We start from the raw sequence: 18,393 nt of genomic DNA on the forward strand, positions 1-18,393 counted from the left end.
CGAGTTGCCATAGCTGTAAGAAAAAAAAACGTATCAGCATCAACTCTCCAGGAAAAAAACAATGGACCATTATCATACCAGAATGAGATTGATAAACCTTTCTCTTAGTCGCCACTTTGAATTCCTGGTGAGCATCAAAGAGCCCCATCTCTAGAAGTACATATCCAAGTTTAAACTCCCATCACAAGAGCTCTTCTTGCACATAAGTAGGGGGCATTACTCCATAAACTTTTGGTTTACTTAACCTTTTCGAGTTTTTAGCAAATATTTATCAGAAATATCAAACAGCAACAGAAAATCCTTTCCACAAGTTAATTTGTAACAAAATCATATATTTTATCTTCATCTTTCCACCAATGTATAATCAACTTACAAAAACTATAAACAGCAATTACGATCAGAAAGCATTCAAGACTTGCAATTAGTTTTCATTTGACTATAAACCTTCTGGATTTCAAGAATTAATGAATAGTCACAATAGCTGCCCATAGAAATATATGAACTGCCAAAATGGGGTAAGAACAAGCAGAAATTCTCAAAATAAAAAGTACCGACTCACATCACAGAACTAGCTTGACTGAATTCAATCATACACATTTTCTTTACCCCATTCCTGAAAATGAAAAAGAAAAGAAAATCCTGCAAATCCCATGAATTTTTAAACTGTGTTGAAAGCTATCAAACTTAATGGTGTTTTGTGTTTGAACTACGAAGTGTTACTCCATGCAAAAATTTTGTATATCCAAGTAAACTAAGCTTTCCATCTGAGTTTCGGATCCAATCTTTTAGGATGGAATAAGCACTCGGTCCAAGACTCAATTCCTGCAATAAAAGGCAACAATGTTGTGACAAAGATATGCACACATACGCAAAAAAGAATCGAGAGGACAAGGAAGGTTGTCCCAAAATCCATAACTGCACATACCCTTGCCAATTCATCAACAGATATGCTACGATTACCCTCCCGTTCAAAGTACTCAAAAGCAGTGGAAGCAATCTGTTCCCACCCGTCAAGGGCCTCCAATTGATGTGTGCTGATTGCAGCTGCACAAAACTCTTCAAATCCCATCTTTCTGAAAGCAAGTGGTTCCATCTGAAAAATTAAAAAACAAGAATATAAGAAACTGAATTTTCCATTTCTCAAAAGGAAGTAACTACACAAAAACAAAAACTGACCAACATACAGAACAATGACGTTCAGTTAAAAAATAAAATAGAAATAAATGATGCCAAATCGTGATGCAATCATGATTTAAACCAGATCAAAACATTCAACAGACCAATTTTTCCATCAACCATAATATACAATGGATGCCTAGGCCCATGTTCCAAGGTTCTTTTTTAAGTCTATTCAGATCAGAACTAAAATATATTATTATATTTCACCTACTGGGTGACCAGATTTATGCAACCTTTGCAAGTTCTGGTATGGTCCGAAGTCTCCACATGCAACAACTTGCTAGAAGTAAAAGTTATCTCAGTATATAGATAATTTCCAGAACTAAATTATATAACAGAAACAATATTAAGTTCCTTGAGACTATAAATCCAAAACTACTTATAAAGAAAAAGAATATAAATTTAAAACGAGCAGGAATTCTTTTAATACCAAGCTTATATTTTTTACATTCTGTCTCAAAATATGCAGTGGAAAAATCTGCGAAGACAGAATAATTAGCCAAGGCTATGGCTCAGGCACCAATGGTCTGAGGTTCAACTCTACCAAGCTACCAATGCATGTGGTTTGTGTGTGTTTTAGAGCATAAATACATAAAATTAAATGTAGACTTGTTCATGATAAGTAATGAAAAAATTAAAATATCTGTTTACGAGCTCTGAAAATACTAATAGCTGTACCATGTATATGGCAGAGATATATAATAGCTGAAAAACATTAAATCAACAAATATGCCTTACAGCATTTATAATATTATGAACTCTGGACTCTCTCATGGCATCAGTTTCATTTCGCATAAGAGCCTGCAAATATTTTTTCAAATGTACAAATGAATATGTATATAAAATATAAAAAACAAAAGCAACATAACCTTAATACAAAGATCAGATATTCGTAAATGACCAAGCGATGCCCAACAAAACAGAAAAAAGATTCCCTCTTAAGAACATTAACCAACTCTAGATAGGAAACTCAAACCCATATTCTAGGTGCAGTATATAACCATTTTGAAATTTTCAAGGGAGATGCGGCCATCCCTATTTGGTTCTAACAGAGTGAACTGAGCTCTGAGATACACCAGCTCATCCTCAGTCAAAGCTTTTGAGAGAGCCTGCAAAAATCAGAGAATCAACTTAAACATTAGTTTGGTTCTACAGTTCTACTACTGTACTACATCTGTAAACTCAGTTATACATCTCTCATTTAAGCCAGTATGACGAAGAATTGAAGTTTTGACATATGGACACACCTAACGGTTGATCATTGAGAATTCTCTTCATTTATTTTTCTTCTTTTTTTTTTTTTCAATATGTCCGGCATTTTGCACTTAAGAGTGCAAGCATGTATCCTATTACAATCTTAAACTAAAAAAAAAAAAAAAGCAATAAAACCTAATTACATTTGTTACTATCATCTATTCTTTGCCGAAGATGAAAATTTCACTTTGAACTAATGAAGCTTTCTTGGTCTTTGACATCTCTGAGCATGCAACTAATATTCAATAAATATTTTATTACTGTTTGCGCTCTGGTTTGCCTCACAACAAATCACTGTATCTACAAATAAAAGGTGTAAAATAAATTCCCCTGCATTCCCGGTCCCCTGCGAGGAAGTCTGAAAAAGAACCCCATTCAGCAATGCTGATATCATTCTACTACAGAGCCTCCATAATGATAACAAATAACAGAGACCAACCCACATCTGGTATCAAAATAACCATGGCAGAGCTATTTATCAGAACTGAGAAGTACAATGGGGTATGCAGTGAACTATCCAATTACACTTCTCCCCAAAACCACACCTCAACACAGCAAAAAAATATTGATTCACATAATCATAACCCTTTCTCTAGGTCCAATTTGCTCATTCTAATTCTGCTGTCCAAACACTAGCTTAGAAAATAGAATCAAGTCTAAAATCTCTTTCATAACTAATAGCACTTTGGGACTTGGAGATGGTTTTTCCCAACACCATTGTCAATCTATTAGTGAAGACTCGAGCAATGATTTTGCAGACTCGACTCACAAAGCTTAAAGGTGTGGAGTCCTTAATGTTAACAGCCCTGTATTTTTCAAAATGAGGGCTAAATATTGTTTCATTTAGACCTTTTGTAAACCAGTGGTAAATGCTTTGGTTTTGGGGGAAAGCATCAAAGATTTGAATCCTTGAATGTAAACAAATTCTTAAGGACCACATCCCATCAGTGAAAATCCGACAATTCACCTAATTCGTGTGATGGGGGGCACTACACAAATTCGGGGTTTAACTGGATAAAAGACATGCTGCATTTGCGTGTTCTCCAGTGTTTCTCGTCATAAAAAACAAATCTGCCCATCACATGAAAATCATGGAAAACCTTCATTATCCCTTTCTTCACCACATCCAAGCATGCTTGGAAAAAAGCCCTTGTATAGCCATCTGGGCCTGGTGCATTGCCTCCAACCAAATCTTTTACTGCCCCTTGAACCTTTTTTTTGTCAAATGAACTTTACAACCAATTTGCCTCCACTCTCAATAAATCAAAAGACAGCCATCCAGCTTAGATCTTCAGCTATAGTATTCAATGTACAATCTTTAGTAAAATTGGGCAATAAGTTAAAAATTACAGGTTGAAAAAACGCAAAAACCAATGTCCTAATGATTATATACTACCTTGATCAAACATAGCTTAGATCTCCAGCTATACTATTCAATGTACTAATGATTATATATTACTTATAATCCTGTGCTTCATAAAAGGACTAAGCATATTAAGATTGACGGTTACTTCATTCAGAAAATGATATTTGAGTAGTGATATGTCTAGACATTTTGTGAAGTTTGACTAAATTGCATATATGTTTTCTAGGTCCTTATGTTATAGTCGGTAAAAGCTTATTTGTTTCAAGCTGTGTTAATATGACATATATGCTCTGCCTTGAGGGAGAGTGTTCGAAGGCATCGTTGTATTAAATATACCCTATTGAGGGTAAAAGTATTAAATGTAAGCTAAAGTATATATAAGACAGTAAGAGGGTAGGACATTATTTTTTAATTATCTATCATTTTCCGTCAATCCATCTTCTCCATCTGTAAACCCTAACACTTACAGTCTATAGAGTTACTTCTCCTATATGAATTAGCCACCTGGTGAAAGAACTTAGTCCACCTATCACTCTCCCACAACCACATCACCCTTGACTTTTATCTTCAAGAAGCTTGCTCCAGTAGGGCAGAGCTTCAAGATTTTCTTGATGTCTTTACCTTCTCTAATTCGGTCAGATTTTTAACATACACGTGCACATTCACTTATGTAATTATGTCTGTCTTAATCTATAATTTTCTGTTTAAATTTTCCTTCATTCAGCAATATTGACTAAATGCAGTACATTAGGATCACTAATTTTGGCAAACAGAAGTAGCAGTGCCATAGATTGGGACTCGTGATTTCACGGCTCATAAACTGGTACCCAAATCTGGAACTATGATTATGTAACAACCCGACCCAATGATATTAGAGATTTAATAAGGATAATTTTATTGGGCCTAATTATGTTTAATGGATCATTTTGGAATAGCCCAAGAGCTATTATTTTATTAAGTCTTATTGGATAATTATGAATAGGCCACAGGCACAATATTTATTCTGGTGGATTATGGAATTTTATTGGGCCCAAAAAATTGGGTTAAAGCCCATTTATTATTTATGGACTTAGCGAGCCCTATTTAACTGGTAGTAGGCCCAAGAACTATTTTAAAAGCCCAAAAATGTTTATTTGAGGAGTTGGGCTTATTGGACTCAAAACCTATGACCTGACTACCTTCTATAAATATAGACCCCATATGCATACGTTCATCTCCCTCAGCTAGGGTTGCTGCACTGTACATATAAGCGTTCATCCCCCCCACCCCTCCCTCCCTCCCTCCCTCCCTTGCTTGTCTGCTGAAGACCCAATCAGGGCAGTCCTGCAAACACCCCAGGCCCGACACAGTCTTCTCCATGCACGTAAACACCCAGCCGTCTCTAGGGTTTTCTTTTTAGGTTGCGGCAGCCCTCTCCCAAGCAGCAAACTGCCAGTAATCTCCCCGTTTCTCTGCTGCTCCAAGCCGCAACAACCACACCATCCTCCTCCAAAAGCCATCAGATCAAGACGAGAGCAACCCAGTGCTCCTCCCCTATTTTACGTTCACTGAACCAGAGCAATGCCTCATCACGTCCCAGCCCTTGCCTTGCCGCAAACCACAGCAGAGCCACTGCCAAACACAAGCAAAAAACCGAAACCATGGAGACCACCCAAGCCCCTGCATCCAATGCCAAGAAGGAGCCGTTTCCATACATCCCTGCACAGAAAAATCTGACCGCTGCACAGGTTGCCCTTCCTTGTCCACAAGCCCTGTTTTACCAACCCAAAAACAGAGCAGCATTGGAACTCCCCTGTGAACCGGCAAACATGCAGAAATTGCCGACTAGGCATTGCCGCGACTCCAGCTCCTCCACAACCCACTGCCCACCACCACGGCATCCTAACAGCCCTCAGTTTCTCTCTCTCTCTCGGTTAATCTCTCTATCCTATTTCTCTCTCTAGCCAGCACCTAGCCTTTCCAGCCTTGAGCCATTGTGAAACACCATCACATCCCCACCTTCAATCACTGCTCATCCTTGTCGAAAGCAGATGGCCAAAGCTCCATTGCTCACGGTAAGGCTCCCTTTCTTAAAGAATTTCTAAAACATGTACGTGGAACACATAACACGTGATGTGTTTTAAGCGAGATTAAAAAAAATACCCATCCAATCGGTGTTGACTATAGGATTTATTCTTTATAATGATTTCTTATAATAAAGTCGAGAAATAGATGTTGGATACCAAGAAATTATTTTTGAGTTTATTGTTTTATGGTGACATGTTCGATGATGAAAATCAAAAGAAATCAAATGTTTGGGCTTGGTAATAGTTTCAGAGGTTAATCACATTATTATTTGGAGAAACTATGTGAAAACCAAAGTATTGAGTGACAATATTTTAAGGTTAAGAGAATTTTAGGAAATATAGGTTACTTAGTATTTCAAGTTTTATTTATAAAGTATGTGTTTAAAAATTGATGCATGTTACGTGACTATTTTATAGGTAATCTGCCTCACTCGGCAAATATTGGATTAACGCTACGAGGTAAATAGCATGATCATACCCTTACAACGTATGTATGGTAAACGACATGTCTTTTATAAAAAGTATTATGTATGTATGCTTTTTATTGGAAACCCCTTTTTACATACCAGATTATGATATGATGAAATTCAATGTCATGTTAATATGTGCTGCATGCGTTATGATATGTTCTCATTTATGATTACGATAAGCTATGTCATTATGTATTCTACATGCATCATGGTAAGAAAGATAAAAGACAAGTTATGAAAGAAGAGTTAAGAATGGCCATCAGGGATGCATGGTACCAATGCAGTTATTGGTGGGTGCAAGCTATGGACCTAAGCATGGTCCACCATAATATGTCAAAACAATTAGAGGTTCCCCTTACGGCCACAGGATGTGGAACTGGTGCATAACTCTGCACACAGGGGTTAAGGTGTGTTGGCCATTAAAGAAATGAAGATACAAGTCTAATGAGTTATGCATAGTAGTACATGTTACATGTTTATATTAGTATAAGTATTAAGTATACATGCATTTCAACAAAACCCTATGTTTATTATGTTTACTGTATTATTATGTTTACTGTATGATGTACTACTTATTGAGTATTCGACTCATTTTTGTATGCTTTTATTCTTTTACCACCCCAAGTGAGGATCTTTATAATGATGGAGTTGCAGGACAGGACTTGGCCCAAGGAAGCGTGGTAAAGGCTTAGATCATATACAAAGTTTTTAAGTTATAATTTTTATAGTACAAATTTTCAGAAATTTCAATAAGTGCTTATGTACTCTCTTCTAGATTTTAATGTAGTATGTTTTATTTTAAATTATGGAATCTTTTATACTTGGTGCTTCATCAAAAAGAAAAACTTTTATAGGTAAGGTTGATAGCACTCCGGTTTCCCAAATTTCTAATAATGACTTTATTCTAAACCTCGGGAACGAAGTGTTACAGATTATGCCATACCTATAAAGAAAAAAATCAGAAAAACAAAGAAAGAAAACTCTTCATGCGTCTGCTTATGGAGAATGATAAGAATGGTACCTTTAGTGCTAAACGCTTGAAAGGTGTAGCATGAAGATACAACTTGACTAACTTATAGATCAATATGTCCAAAGGGATTGGACGACTATCATCCCGCAACCACGGATGAGCTGCAATTATTAAAGTATGTCTATTAAAAAAAATTATTGAATATTGAAGGCTCATCAAATATCATTATCAAATATCACAGCATAATATAACAATGATCTGATCTGGCAATGAGTATGCAATATATTGATCGTAATCACTAATATACATGAAGTAATATTGTAAGGGAAGTAATATTGCAACAGCTATTTTTCCACTTCCATGTGGTGCACCTCCTTGGACACTAAGCAGAAATACCACTGAGGCATCCAAAGTCCAACCCTTTATTGCTGTTCCTCTTTCGTTTGGCATTTCCTCTTTTTTCTTCCAACCAGGTGGGAGGGGTTTTAAATCATCTTCCAGAAAGCATATATCTATATATTTATCCATTTCGTTTATTATAATGGTGTTGAGCTATGCCAAATTTTTCTTAAAAAAAAAACTGTTTCCACAGAAAAGGATATCATGTGTATATATGGAACACAAAACAAACATTGAAGATAGGGTTGATCAATATCCTGGAAATTCTTCACTAGCAAAAAGAAATTGAACTTACTGAGAGCTTGAACTGCAGTCATTCTTTTCCTGTAATCCTTGTTCAGGAGCCTTTTCACAAAGTCCTTGGCCTCTGCAGACACAGAAGGCCAGGGTAAATCCTCAAAATTTGGGTCGGCCCTAATCACTGCACGGAAAATCCCAGATTCCGTCCGTGCCCAGAAAGGCCGGCTTCCACATAATAAGATGTAGGCAATGACACCGATGCTCCATATATCTGCTTCCAGACTATAAGACCTATGAAGGACTTCAGGTGCAACATAATATGCACTTCCAACAATATCATTCAGTCTTTCTTCTGCAGAAATGCCCATTAAAGGGAAAAAAATTAAAACAAGGAGAAACCACTATTCTGCAGAAAATTTCGGATAAGGAAAAATTGTAGCAATTTGATTATGAATACAATGCTTCAAAAATTATTATTCAATTATTATTGCTGTAGTCATTTAACACCTATGTGTCAGTACGTGTGATCATTGGGCGTGATTTTCCCAATAGCGAATAGCATTTTTGAGCCAAAATTAGTACTTTCAAGCTTTAAAAAAACTGTCTTCCATGGGCAGACATCCACTTAAAATCAAATCAGTTTATCAAGTTACCAGACAGTTTAGGAATCCAAGTGTGAAACTTAAAATAACCATCAGATCCAAGCCTCTATGTGGCTTTAATAATTAATAGACGATGGCATAACTTATTTATTGTGGAATATTGAACACGAAGAATATCATCAGTTATTACCTGGCCTGATAAAGTCAGAAAGACCAAAATCAATAAGCTTCATGTCTGCATCTTCACTTCTAGAAGTGAAAAGGAAATTCTGTTTGACAACCAAAAGGAACAAATATCAGTAATATTCAACCATAATATAATCATAAACTACATATAAAAATATCAATTATGCACAAACCCAAAAGAAGAAGGAAGAAGATACTAAGAGTAATGAGTACAATAATTTGTGACAAATCTGAAAAGAAAAACCTCTGGCTTCAAGTCACGGTGCACAACGCCTTGAAGATGACAAAATGCAACTACACTTAGAATTTGCACAACTATAAATTTTGCATCTTCCTCTGCATACCTTCCTCCTCTACAATAAACGAAAACACTTTTCAATTTAACTCTTAAATAATTATAATATTTATTGAAACTTCTTTTATTTATCAAGACAAATACAATTTTTATTGATAAACATGTTTACCTTGATAAAATTCTGTCTAGGAGTTCTCCACCTTCACACAATCTGTAATAAGATTCCACAGATGTCAGACCCAAAAATTAAGAAATGCATGATAAAGTTGTATACCGATCAACACTCAACTGAGAAAAAGCAATTAACTAAATTTTCAGTAAGAAAAAGTAATATAAACTGAAAATTTATACTAAATCCAATCTAGAGCTTCCATCATGCAAGAAGAATGGAACATTTGAATTCGATCACACATAAGAAACTAATGATAGTCTGAAAAGACGAGTATATAATTTCTACCTAACTAAATACTTCTTTTTTATAAGTAAAATAAAATTTTATCGAAACAAGTAGGTAGGCATAGCCCAGGTATACAGGACCTAACTAAATATTATAGGTTATATCCATAAAGAAACAAACAATAAGAATCAGGATATAAGCTTTTTTCTTTATTGGCACCGGGTGTCCGGGAACAACGTCCCAAATAATCCCAGGGATGCGCAGGCCCTAGACAAAGAGTTTCTCATAAGTGTACATTGAGTAGTTCAAGGGGAATATCCCCCAGTCTGGATTAGGATAGAAGTTACGAAATGTCGAACCATCTTCTGCATTGAAAATTAATAGAAAGCAAGAAAAGACATACTCCATGACTATGTACACGTTATTGGTGTCCTCACATGCATCGTGAAATTTGACCAGATGCTTATGGCTCGATAAACCTTTTAATATCTTCACTTCTCTACGAACATCTTCAATTGATATTGCAGTCGTCATCTGCCAAACAAATCTTATTATCATGAAGATGAGAGTATTTTCAATATACAATAAACCGCAATAACAACAATCATATGCCAATATAAGACAAAAAATTATTTCCCAACAAGAGGAAAAGGAATTTACAGTTCTTAGCTTTTATTAGATAAAGCACATTAGCAATATTTATTGGGACATAAAAGAGAACAACATATTACTTCTTAACTGTGATTGAAAAAGGCATTTTATAAATATATATATATAAAAAAAAAAAAAAAAGCAAGAGCCTCAGACCATTCAACAACTAAGATACACAAAAATAAATAAGGGGTTTGGAAATAATTTTCATCTCATCCAATCTCATCTAATCTCATCCCATCTCATCTCATCCCTTCTCATTTCCTTTCTAATCATCACTCAAATACAAACACTTTCAAACTAATCATTATAATTTTTCTAAACTTCTAAACAAAACACAAAAATCAATTCAACTTTTTCAAATCTCAAAACAAAAATAATATTAAAAAATTATATTCTAACAATATTTTAACTTTGTAATATTTTTTATTCAACTTTTTCTCTCTTTTCTCAAAACCCAATAAATATTTAACACAAATTATCTCACTACTATTCACTAACCATCTTACTACTATTCACAAAATTCTCATCTCATCTCATTCTCCAATCATCCCCTAAATTAGCATATCCCCCCCCCCTTCCCATAGAGAGAGACTAGTGGAGGATTATAGGATTCAAGTGATAAGGGGACCTAATGTAAAAAGACTTAACCATTGCAATAGCTTTGTAAGCAGGTATATCTTTGCAATTAAGGGGATGTTTGGGGAATGAACTGAGATGAGAATCTTGTAAATAGTAGTAAGATGATTTGTGAATAGTAGCGAAATAGCTTGAGTTAAATATTATTGGATTTTGGGAAATGAGAGAGATAATTGAATAAAAAATATTATAAAATTAAAATATTGTTAAAATATTATTTTTTGATATAATTTTTATTTTGAGATTTGAAAAAATTGAATTGTTTTTTATTTTTTATTTGAAAGTTTGAGAAAATTGTAATGATTAGTTTGAAAATGTTTATGTTTAAATGATATTTGGGAAGGAAATAAGATGAGATGAAAAACTTTTCCAAAAATTCCCTATGTCCACAATATTTTCATCTCCTCTTTTTTTAACTAGTAAAAAAAAAAATCATCTATTTTTTCTTGTTACTCGTGCCACGTGTAATTCAAACCTGTAGACCTTGCTTTATCCAAACCGGTTCCTTTACCACCTGTCCCAAGGCCTAAGATAGGTTAATCACATACTTCGACATACGACATACGAACAATTGAACCAAGGGGCAACGAGGTTGATATGTGCGAAGGAATTACTACTGACTCCATCCCCCGAACCCTCTCAATAAAGGTAAAAGAAATTTTTCTGAATTTAGTATTTACATGCATGCGTCCGTTATTCCATTTTTAAAGCAGTATGGTATACTTGTATTATAGAACTTTATCATAGCACAAATTGACAAATTTTTCCTTTAAACACAATGAATAAAGTAAAAGAACTTTTCTCTCATCATGTAATCTCTTGATCACTGGTATGAATGCCATACCAGTTACATCGAATTATTGCACAAGAACAGAAACGTGATGCAATAACCAAAACGCTACTCCCAAATCTTTCCCGCTATTTTGTTCATGTCTTTGTTGTTGATGATAACTAGTATACTTGCTATTTTGTTCATGTCTTTGTTATTAAACTAAAACTCCTAACACAGAGCATCGATTGGAGAGGATCAGATTATATATCCAATATAAAATACAAAGAACACGGATATTCATATAATACGAAAAGAATTACATGTATGTTAAGCAAATAGAGAAGATCAAAATCACGGAGTTTGTAAAATAACATTGTACTTTGTACCTTTGCTTTCGATATGATTTTCACGGCAACAGGCTGATCTTTAAGCTCCCCCCTTTTGCCTCTAGCAGAGCAAGTATGACCAAAATGACCTCGCCCTATCTCTTTTCCAAGCTCGTACTTGGCTCCGAAGTTCTTGCTGTAGCCGAAGCTCTTGTCCAGAGCTTGTTCCGGCTCGGCTCCGTGCTCCTCAGGGATCGGGCCCTCCTTGGGCTTGGAGGCGTGGCCGAGCCGCTTCGCCAGCGACGCCTTTATGTGCTTAGCGGGCGAAGGCGGCGGGAAAGGCCTCCGGAAGAACTTCTTTGGAGTCGCTGACCCTCTCCCTGGAGACGGCGACACGCCGCCGGGTAGAGGACTCGCGGAAACGCCGTGAGGGTAAGGGCTCGGCCATGGGCCCGGATTGGAGGACCGAGCCGGCGTGGTCTTTAACGCCTGCACGTTGACGGAACCATTAGTCCCACTTGCAGAGGGTAAAGGCGTCTGATGAGACCGATCGTTGTAGGAGGCGGCAATAGTAGTAGCAGTAGTAGTAACGTCATGCTCGGCCTTTGGGTCGGTCTTGCCGTAGCACTGCCCCATCCCAAAAGAAGTTGGGCGCGGCGCTGTATCAGATCGCAACCAAGTCAAAGTGTGCAGCACATGGGGATGACCCGATTCTCCCCGGCGACAGACTTCTACGGTAAGAAAACGATAAAGGAAGGGAATGAAAGGGAATTTTGGGTGAGAGAGAGAGAAACAGTAGAGACAAGCAAGTTACGGAGCGAGAGAGAGAGAGAGGCAAAAACGTGGCAAAAATAGATTTTTCCGCATTTTCTTATCCAAGAAAATTTCTACAAATGGGTATTAGGATGCATACCATTTCAATAAAGTCTATTATTATGAAATTAATATAATTTCATTTAAATATAGAAAACGGTGAGTCATCGCTCTACTCTACACATATATATATCAGCCATATATATATATATCAGCCATATGGTCGTCTCCCCTCCCCGGCTATTTTCATTCGAAGAATAATTCTAGTTAATAATAAAAATTTATAAATTTAAATTTTGTAAATCAAAAAATCGTTCAAACTAGTTATTTTAGTCTGTATTTGCCTATTTGGATAGTGATCACTCAATTATTATTTAATATTTTATTATTATTATTTATTTATTTATTATTATTATTCACTACTATTTAGTATTTTATTTTTTTTTAATTTTTTATTAGGATTAATTACATTTTATTCTCTCGAATTTTTACTCAATTCATAATATGCTTTTGAAACTAATAATGGCATCAAAGTGAACACTCGAATTTTCAAAACTTCTTAATCTCCCTCTTCTGTCTACCAACAGTATCAAATCTAACTGAATTTATAGTAAAGATGTAATTTTATCTAATTTATTATCATTGACCATATAAAATATAAAATAATATATTCTATCAATTAATAATAAATCATTAATCATTAATCATAAATTGCAAGCAAGTATGAATAATTTATGTACATAAAGAAATTATTTGATATTCATCAACCATATATAAATTAATAAAAAATATTTAATAATTTATAATTTATTATTAATTGATAGCATATATAATTTTATATAGTTAATAATAATAAATTAGATTAAAATTATATCTTTACAGTGAATGTTATGCACATGAGTTGTACATATAATGAATTTTCATTAGATTTAATGTTGTTGGTAGATTGAATGGGAGATTGAGGAGTTTTGAAAGTTCGAGAGTCCACTTTGATGCAATTATTAGTTTCGGAAGCATATTATGAATTGAGTAAAAGTTTGAGGGGGTAAAATGTAATTAACCATTTTCATTACTATTCACAAATTATTTAAAATCACCTCACTACCCAAACTTAGTCAGGCCTTGTTTGATTATATAGATGAAATGAGATAAATTGAAAATTGAATAAAATATTGTTAGAATATAATTTTTTAATATTATTTTCATTTTAAAATTTGAAAAAGTTGAATTGTTTATTATATTTTATGTGTGATTTTAAAAAAAATTATAATAATTATATGAGATGAAATAAAATGCGATACCAGGCCTATATTCTATTTAGTCAATTAAAAAATCAATAATTTCCTTTCATATCTATAACTTATGGATATTGAGATTTTTCATTCTAATTTTTTGTTAGAATTATAAGCCTTGTGCTTTTTTGTTGTATTTTTTTATTAACTTAAAATAAAAATTGTGTCAATGTGAAAAATATTTTTTTAAAATATTCGAGATATACGTACGGGAATCCATATTAAAAATAATAATATTAAATATTTTAACATATAAATATTATATTCATCTATCTTAAAAATCATGAAAAAAATTTAAGAGGATTCGAGAGAATCGAATCAATTAAAGCTAAGGAAGAAACATGCACAGGCACAGCCCTATATTTTGTGGGTTCCGTTTTATTTATGTAAAAGGTAGGTAGGGTCTTTTACCATATTGGACACGGATATGCACATTAATGACTCCGTCCTCTCTACCACAACTTATTCACATTTTCCAGTTGTAATTTCAAGGAAATCATAATATTCTCATCTAACATACCGTTATGATTTCTGTCTATTAATTTGATTAAAAAAAAAAAAAAAACTTGTCTATTAATGATCACAGTTGGTCTGTGATTCAGAAAATCCTGGACACGTGTGCTTATTATATGTTATAATGGAAACCATTTAAATCTTTGATATTGCTGTTAATTTATTCAGCTTAATCCCGACCTAACAATTTTAATTTTTAGAGTCTATAAAGTTTATACTTTCCTTTTAAAAAAATATTGAAATCTATCATTAAAAAGGAAAATTTATAGATTTAAAATTTATCCTTTTTTAAAAAAAATATATAGAATTTGCGTACTTTAAAACTATACAATTTTTTTTTTTAGACACATAAACTTTATAATTGGATTTAGAGCTTATTTGATAGTGAGATGAGATAAAATAGTTTTAGATTAGATGAATAAAATATTATTTTTTAATATTATTATTGATTTGAAATTTTAAAAAGTTGAATTGTTTATTATATTTTGTGTGAGAATTAATAAAAAAAATTATAATGATTAAATAAAATAAGATGATTTATATATCCATACGAGCCCTTAATAGTCGCTGAAGACTATGGGTAGTGTCATTGGGCCAGATTGAACTAATACTTTAGACACAGTTTTAAAAAATTAAAAATTATGAAACCTATATTAATAAGCATAATTTAAAATGAAAATTATAAAGTAATTTTGAACCCTTGAACTTCCACACATTTTTGTAATATGGTATTTGAAATATCAATTTTTGAAGCATTGTACTCTCAGGTTATAATAGAAAAATTGCAATGCATGCATTTGTGTCCAATAGTCAAGATTGTTTTGTGAGACCCATTTTTTATCCATATTATCATGGTTGAACGAAATATTTTATTTTAATGAAAAATGATAATCTCAATAATTTTTTTAATAGTCTCAATAATTTTTTATCTATACTTTAATCTTTGATCATATTCAATTTAAAGCGTATTAAATTAAGAAAAATTAAATATATTATCATTTTTTATATCGTATTAAATGGTTAGTCCGTAAGTGAAATGTAATAAATAATCTCCAATAGTTAAATATCACATCTTAGGAGAATGATATTAAAATAGATGGTGAGTAACATTTGAATTAATAATTTATCATGAGAGTGATTTTGATTGGCAAAGCAACGAAATGATTGCCATGAGAACACTCGTGCAACCATAAGATGTCTTCAAAATGAATCAAATGAAAAAGGCAATATGAAATAATGAACTTGCCTGAATTGTAACCATTGCAATTATTTTTATAGGGCGTCTCTTTAAAGTGAACTATACAACATGAAATATCCAGATTTTTTTTTTTTTTCAAAGTTCTCCCACCTTTCTTCCCTTTATGAGGTTTCTTTCAATTTCTTACCTACAATGTCTTCTCACATTTAATCTTATGTGGGATGAGAAGAGCAAGCATGTTCTCTTTCACGATGAGGTTTTCATTCTGAAAGATACAGTTGAACCTTTTTGGTTTTTATTCCACTTTTCTTTACTATTTCCTTAATACTTTTCTGTCTTTTTTTGTCTACAAATTACACTCCAAGTTCAAGTGGAATTCCTTGAATATGTTATGGGTAAACTAGTGATTTTACCCAGAACTTAGACAACCGAATGTAAGAACAACACTACAGAAAAGATAACAAGAACAGTATTGGGAAAAACCCAAGAATCCCTTGTTGATTCTCGGAAGAGGTATCCAACCTCCAAAACAATTGCCTTATTGATTCTGATATCCCTATAATTACAATGCACTCGGTATTTATAACACTCGAGTGATCAAAACGCCCCGTATTGAAATGTAACAAACCCACCGCCTTAACCCATTTCTGTTAAAACCGTTATTCACCTTACACTAAACAAAACTCACCGTTTCATTAAAGATGAAACTCCCCGTTTAAACCCCTTAACAATCTCGATTGCTCTCTCTTTTATTCACTAACTGCCTAACTAACTTTCAGCCATTACAGAATAGTAGATATTGTTTGAAAATCTTAAACATAAAATTCTTTATATTAGGGATAAAATGTGCTAGGCCTAGCCCACTGCATGAGTATCATCAAAGGCAAGAGGGAAAAGAAAGGAAAGATAAGACAAGACAAAGAACTAAAGCAAGGGAAGTATATTAAGTTATAAGTCAAGGCTGATATACGTCCAGTAAGTTTACATGTGTAGAAGTTAGTTACATTAGTTAGTTATCAATGTATGTGTATAAATAGAGGTCCGATTCATGTAAAAAGCACTCTCAAGAAATACAATACAAGTTCATCATTTTCTCTCCAAGATTCTATTTTCTCTCTGTTTTCTTGCAATACTTTTCTTTTCTTCTTGTTCTGATATGGTATTAGATAAATAAACTCTTATATGAATTGGACTTCCGCATGCACCTACAAACACTTATTCTCTTTCTACTTTTTTGCTTGAGGATTTTTCCAACCTTTATTTTCTTCATCATGGAGAAAGCCCTGGTTCGATCTTGGTGTCTCAACCTTTGAATGGTTTGATACGTGGAGCATGTCAATGTTGGCAGCTCTCAATGCCAAGAACAAGATGGGTTTCGTGGATGGAACGTTCTCTCAACCTAAAAATCAATTTGACCCATTATATATTCTATGGTTTCGGTGCAATAACATGGTCCTTTCATGGATTCTTAATTCTCTTACAAGAGAAATTGCTACCAGTGTCATTAGCACTTCAGTTGCTGAAGAAGTTTGGAGGAATCTAAAAACAAGATTCACTCAAGGTAATGGTCCTAGCCTATTTCAACTCAAGAAAGATCTTGCTTCATTAGTTCAAGATCAATCTTTTGTAAGTTCCTAGTACACAAAATTGAAAGCTGTATGAGATGAGTTTTCCACTGTGAAACCAATTCCTAGTTGTTCTTGTAACCCGGGTTGTTCTTGTGGATCCTTAAAGGCAATAATTGATCAACATGAAAAAGAATATGTTGTTCAATTTCTAATGGGGCTGAATGATTCTTTTACACGCATTTGAGGTCAAATTCTATTAATGGACCCAATGCCATCCATTGACAAAGTCTTGTCTCTTATATTACAAGAAGAGAAACAAAGAAAGGTGGTGGGATCATCTTTGATGACTGAATCAGGTCCTTTATTCAGCAAGAATGTGATTTTTCCTAGAACAAACATCAAGAATTATCAAAAGCAACGTTCTAAACCAGTTTGTACTCATTGTGGTCTCACTAGACATACAATTGATAGATGTTACAAGTTACATGGATATCCACTTGAATATCGTCAAAATTCAAGAACCAAAACATCATCTGTGCGTCAAGTTTCATTATCTTCCACTGGTTTTGATGAAGCACCCATGAATTAAGATTCCACTCCTCAATTTCCTTTCACCAAAGAATAGTGTTGTCAACTCCTTTCCTTTCTTCAATCTTCTTCACAAACATCTCAACCTACAACAATGAATGTTATGAGCAATTCATCTTCTGTTTCAAATTCTTGGAGTTTATCAGTATGATTAATTCACCTAATCTTGTTTCTAATCAATCAAATTCGTGGATAATTGATAGCGGTGTCACCGATCACATGGTCAGTTCTATTTCGCACCTCACTAGAATTACTTCTGTTATCAATACTTAAGTCAAATTACCAAATGGAACATGTGTTCCTGTCACACATGTTGGCACTGTGCAAATATCAAACTCATTAGTTCTTCATAACGTTCTATATGTTCCATCTTTTTATTTTAATCTCATTTCAGTCAAAAGACTCACAGTCAAAAGACTCACAGAAAATTCTTCTTGTTATTTCTTTTTTCTTTCTCAATTTTGCTTTATACAGGATCTACACTCATGGAAGATGATTGGAATGGCTAAACAATTGGCTAGGTTATATCTGTTGCAAGCACCTATTATGAATTCTAGTGTATTTTCTGCTGTAAATCTTTCTTCATTTAACCTTTGGCACTTTAGATTA

At 33.8% G+C, this 18,393-nt stretch overlaps 1 protein-coding gene across 2 annotated transcripts; it reads right to left on the minus strand.

Annotated features, from left to right (window-relative positions):
* Positions 1-425: 425 nt before the first annotated feature.
* Positions 426-12,676, minus strand: LOC108979126 (CDPK-related kinase 3). 2 transcript variants are annotated; one of them, XM_018949717.2, is made up of 11 exons: positions 11,873-12,676; positions 9,828-9,958; positions 9,197-9,238; positions 8,977-9,085; positions 8,737-8,815; positions 8,000-8,296; positions 7,357-7,466; positions 2,181-2,288; positions 1,918-1,980; positions 926-1,093; positions 426-822 (listed from the first exon to the last, which is right to left on the minus strand). In XM_018949717.2, exons 1-11 carry the CDS (start codon positions 12,446-12,448, stop codon positions 685-687), a joined length of 1,821 nt encoding a protein of 606 aa, XP_018805262.2. In that variant the 5' UTR covers positions 12,449-12,676; the 3' UTR covers positions 426-684. The 2 variants fall into 2 exon arrangements, with proteins under 2 accessions (XP_018805262.2, XP_018805263.2); XM_018949718.2 differs by having other exon boundaries at positions 9,828-9,971; positions 11,873-11,957.
* Positions 12,677-18,393: the final 5,717 nt, after the last annotated feature.

This window comes from Juglans regia, chromosome 7, assembly GCF_001411555.2.
Source record: "Juglans regia cultivar Chandler chromosome 7, Walnut 2.0, whole genome shotgun sequence".
NCBI lineage: Eukaryota > Viridiplantae > Streptophyta > Magnoliopsida > Fagales > Juglandaceae > Juglans > Juglans regia.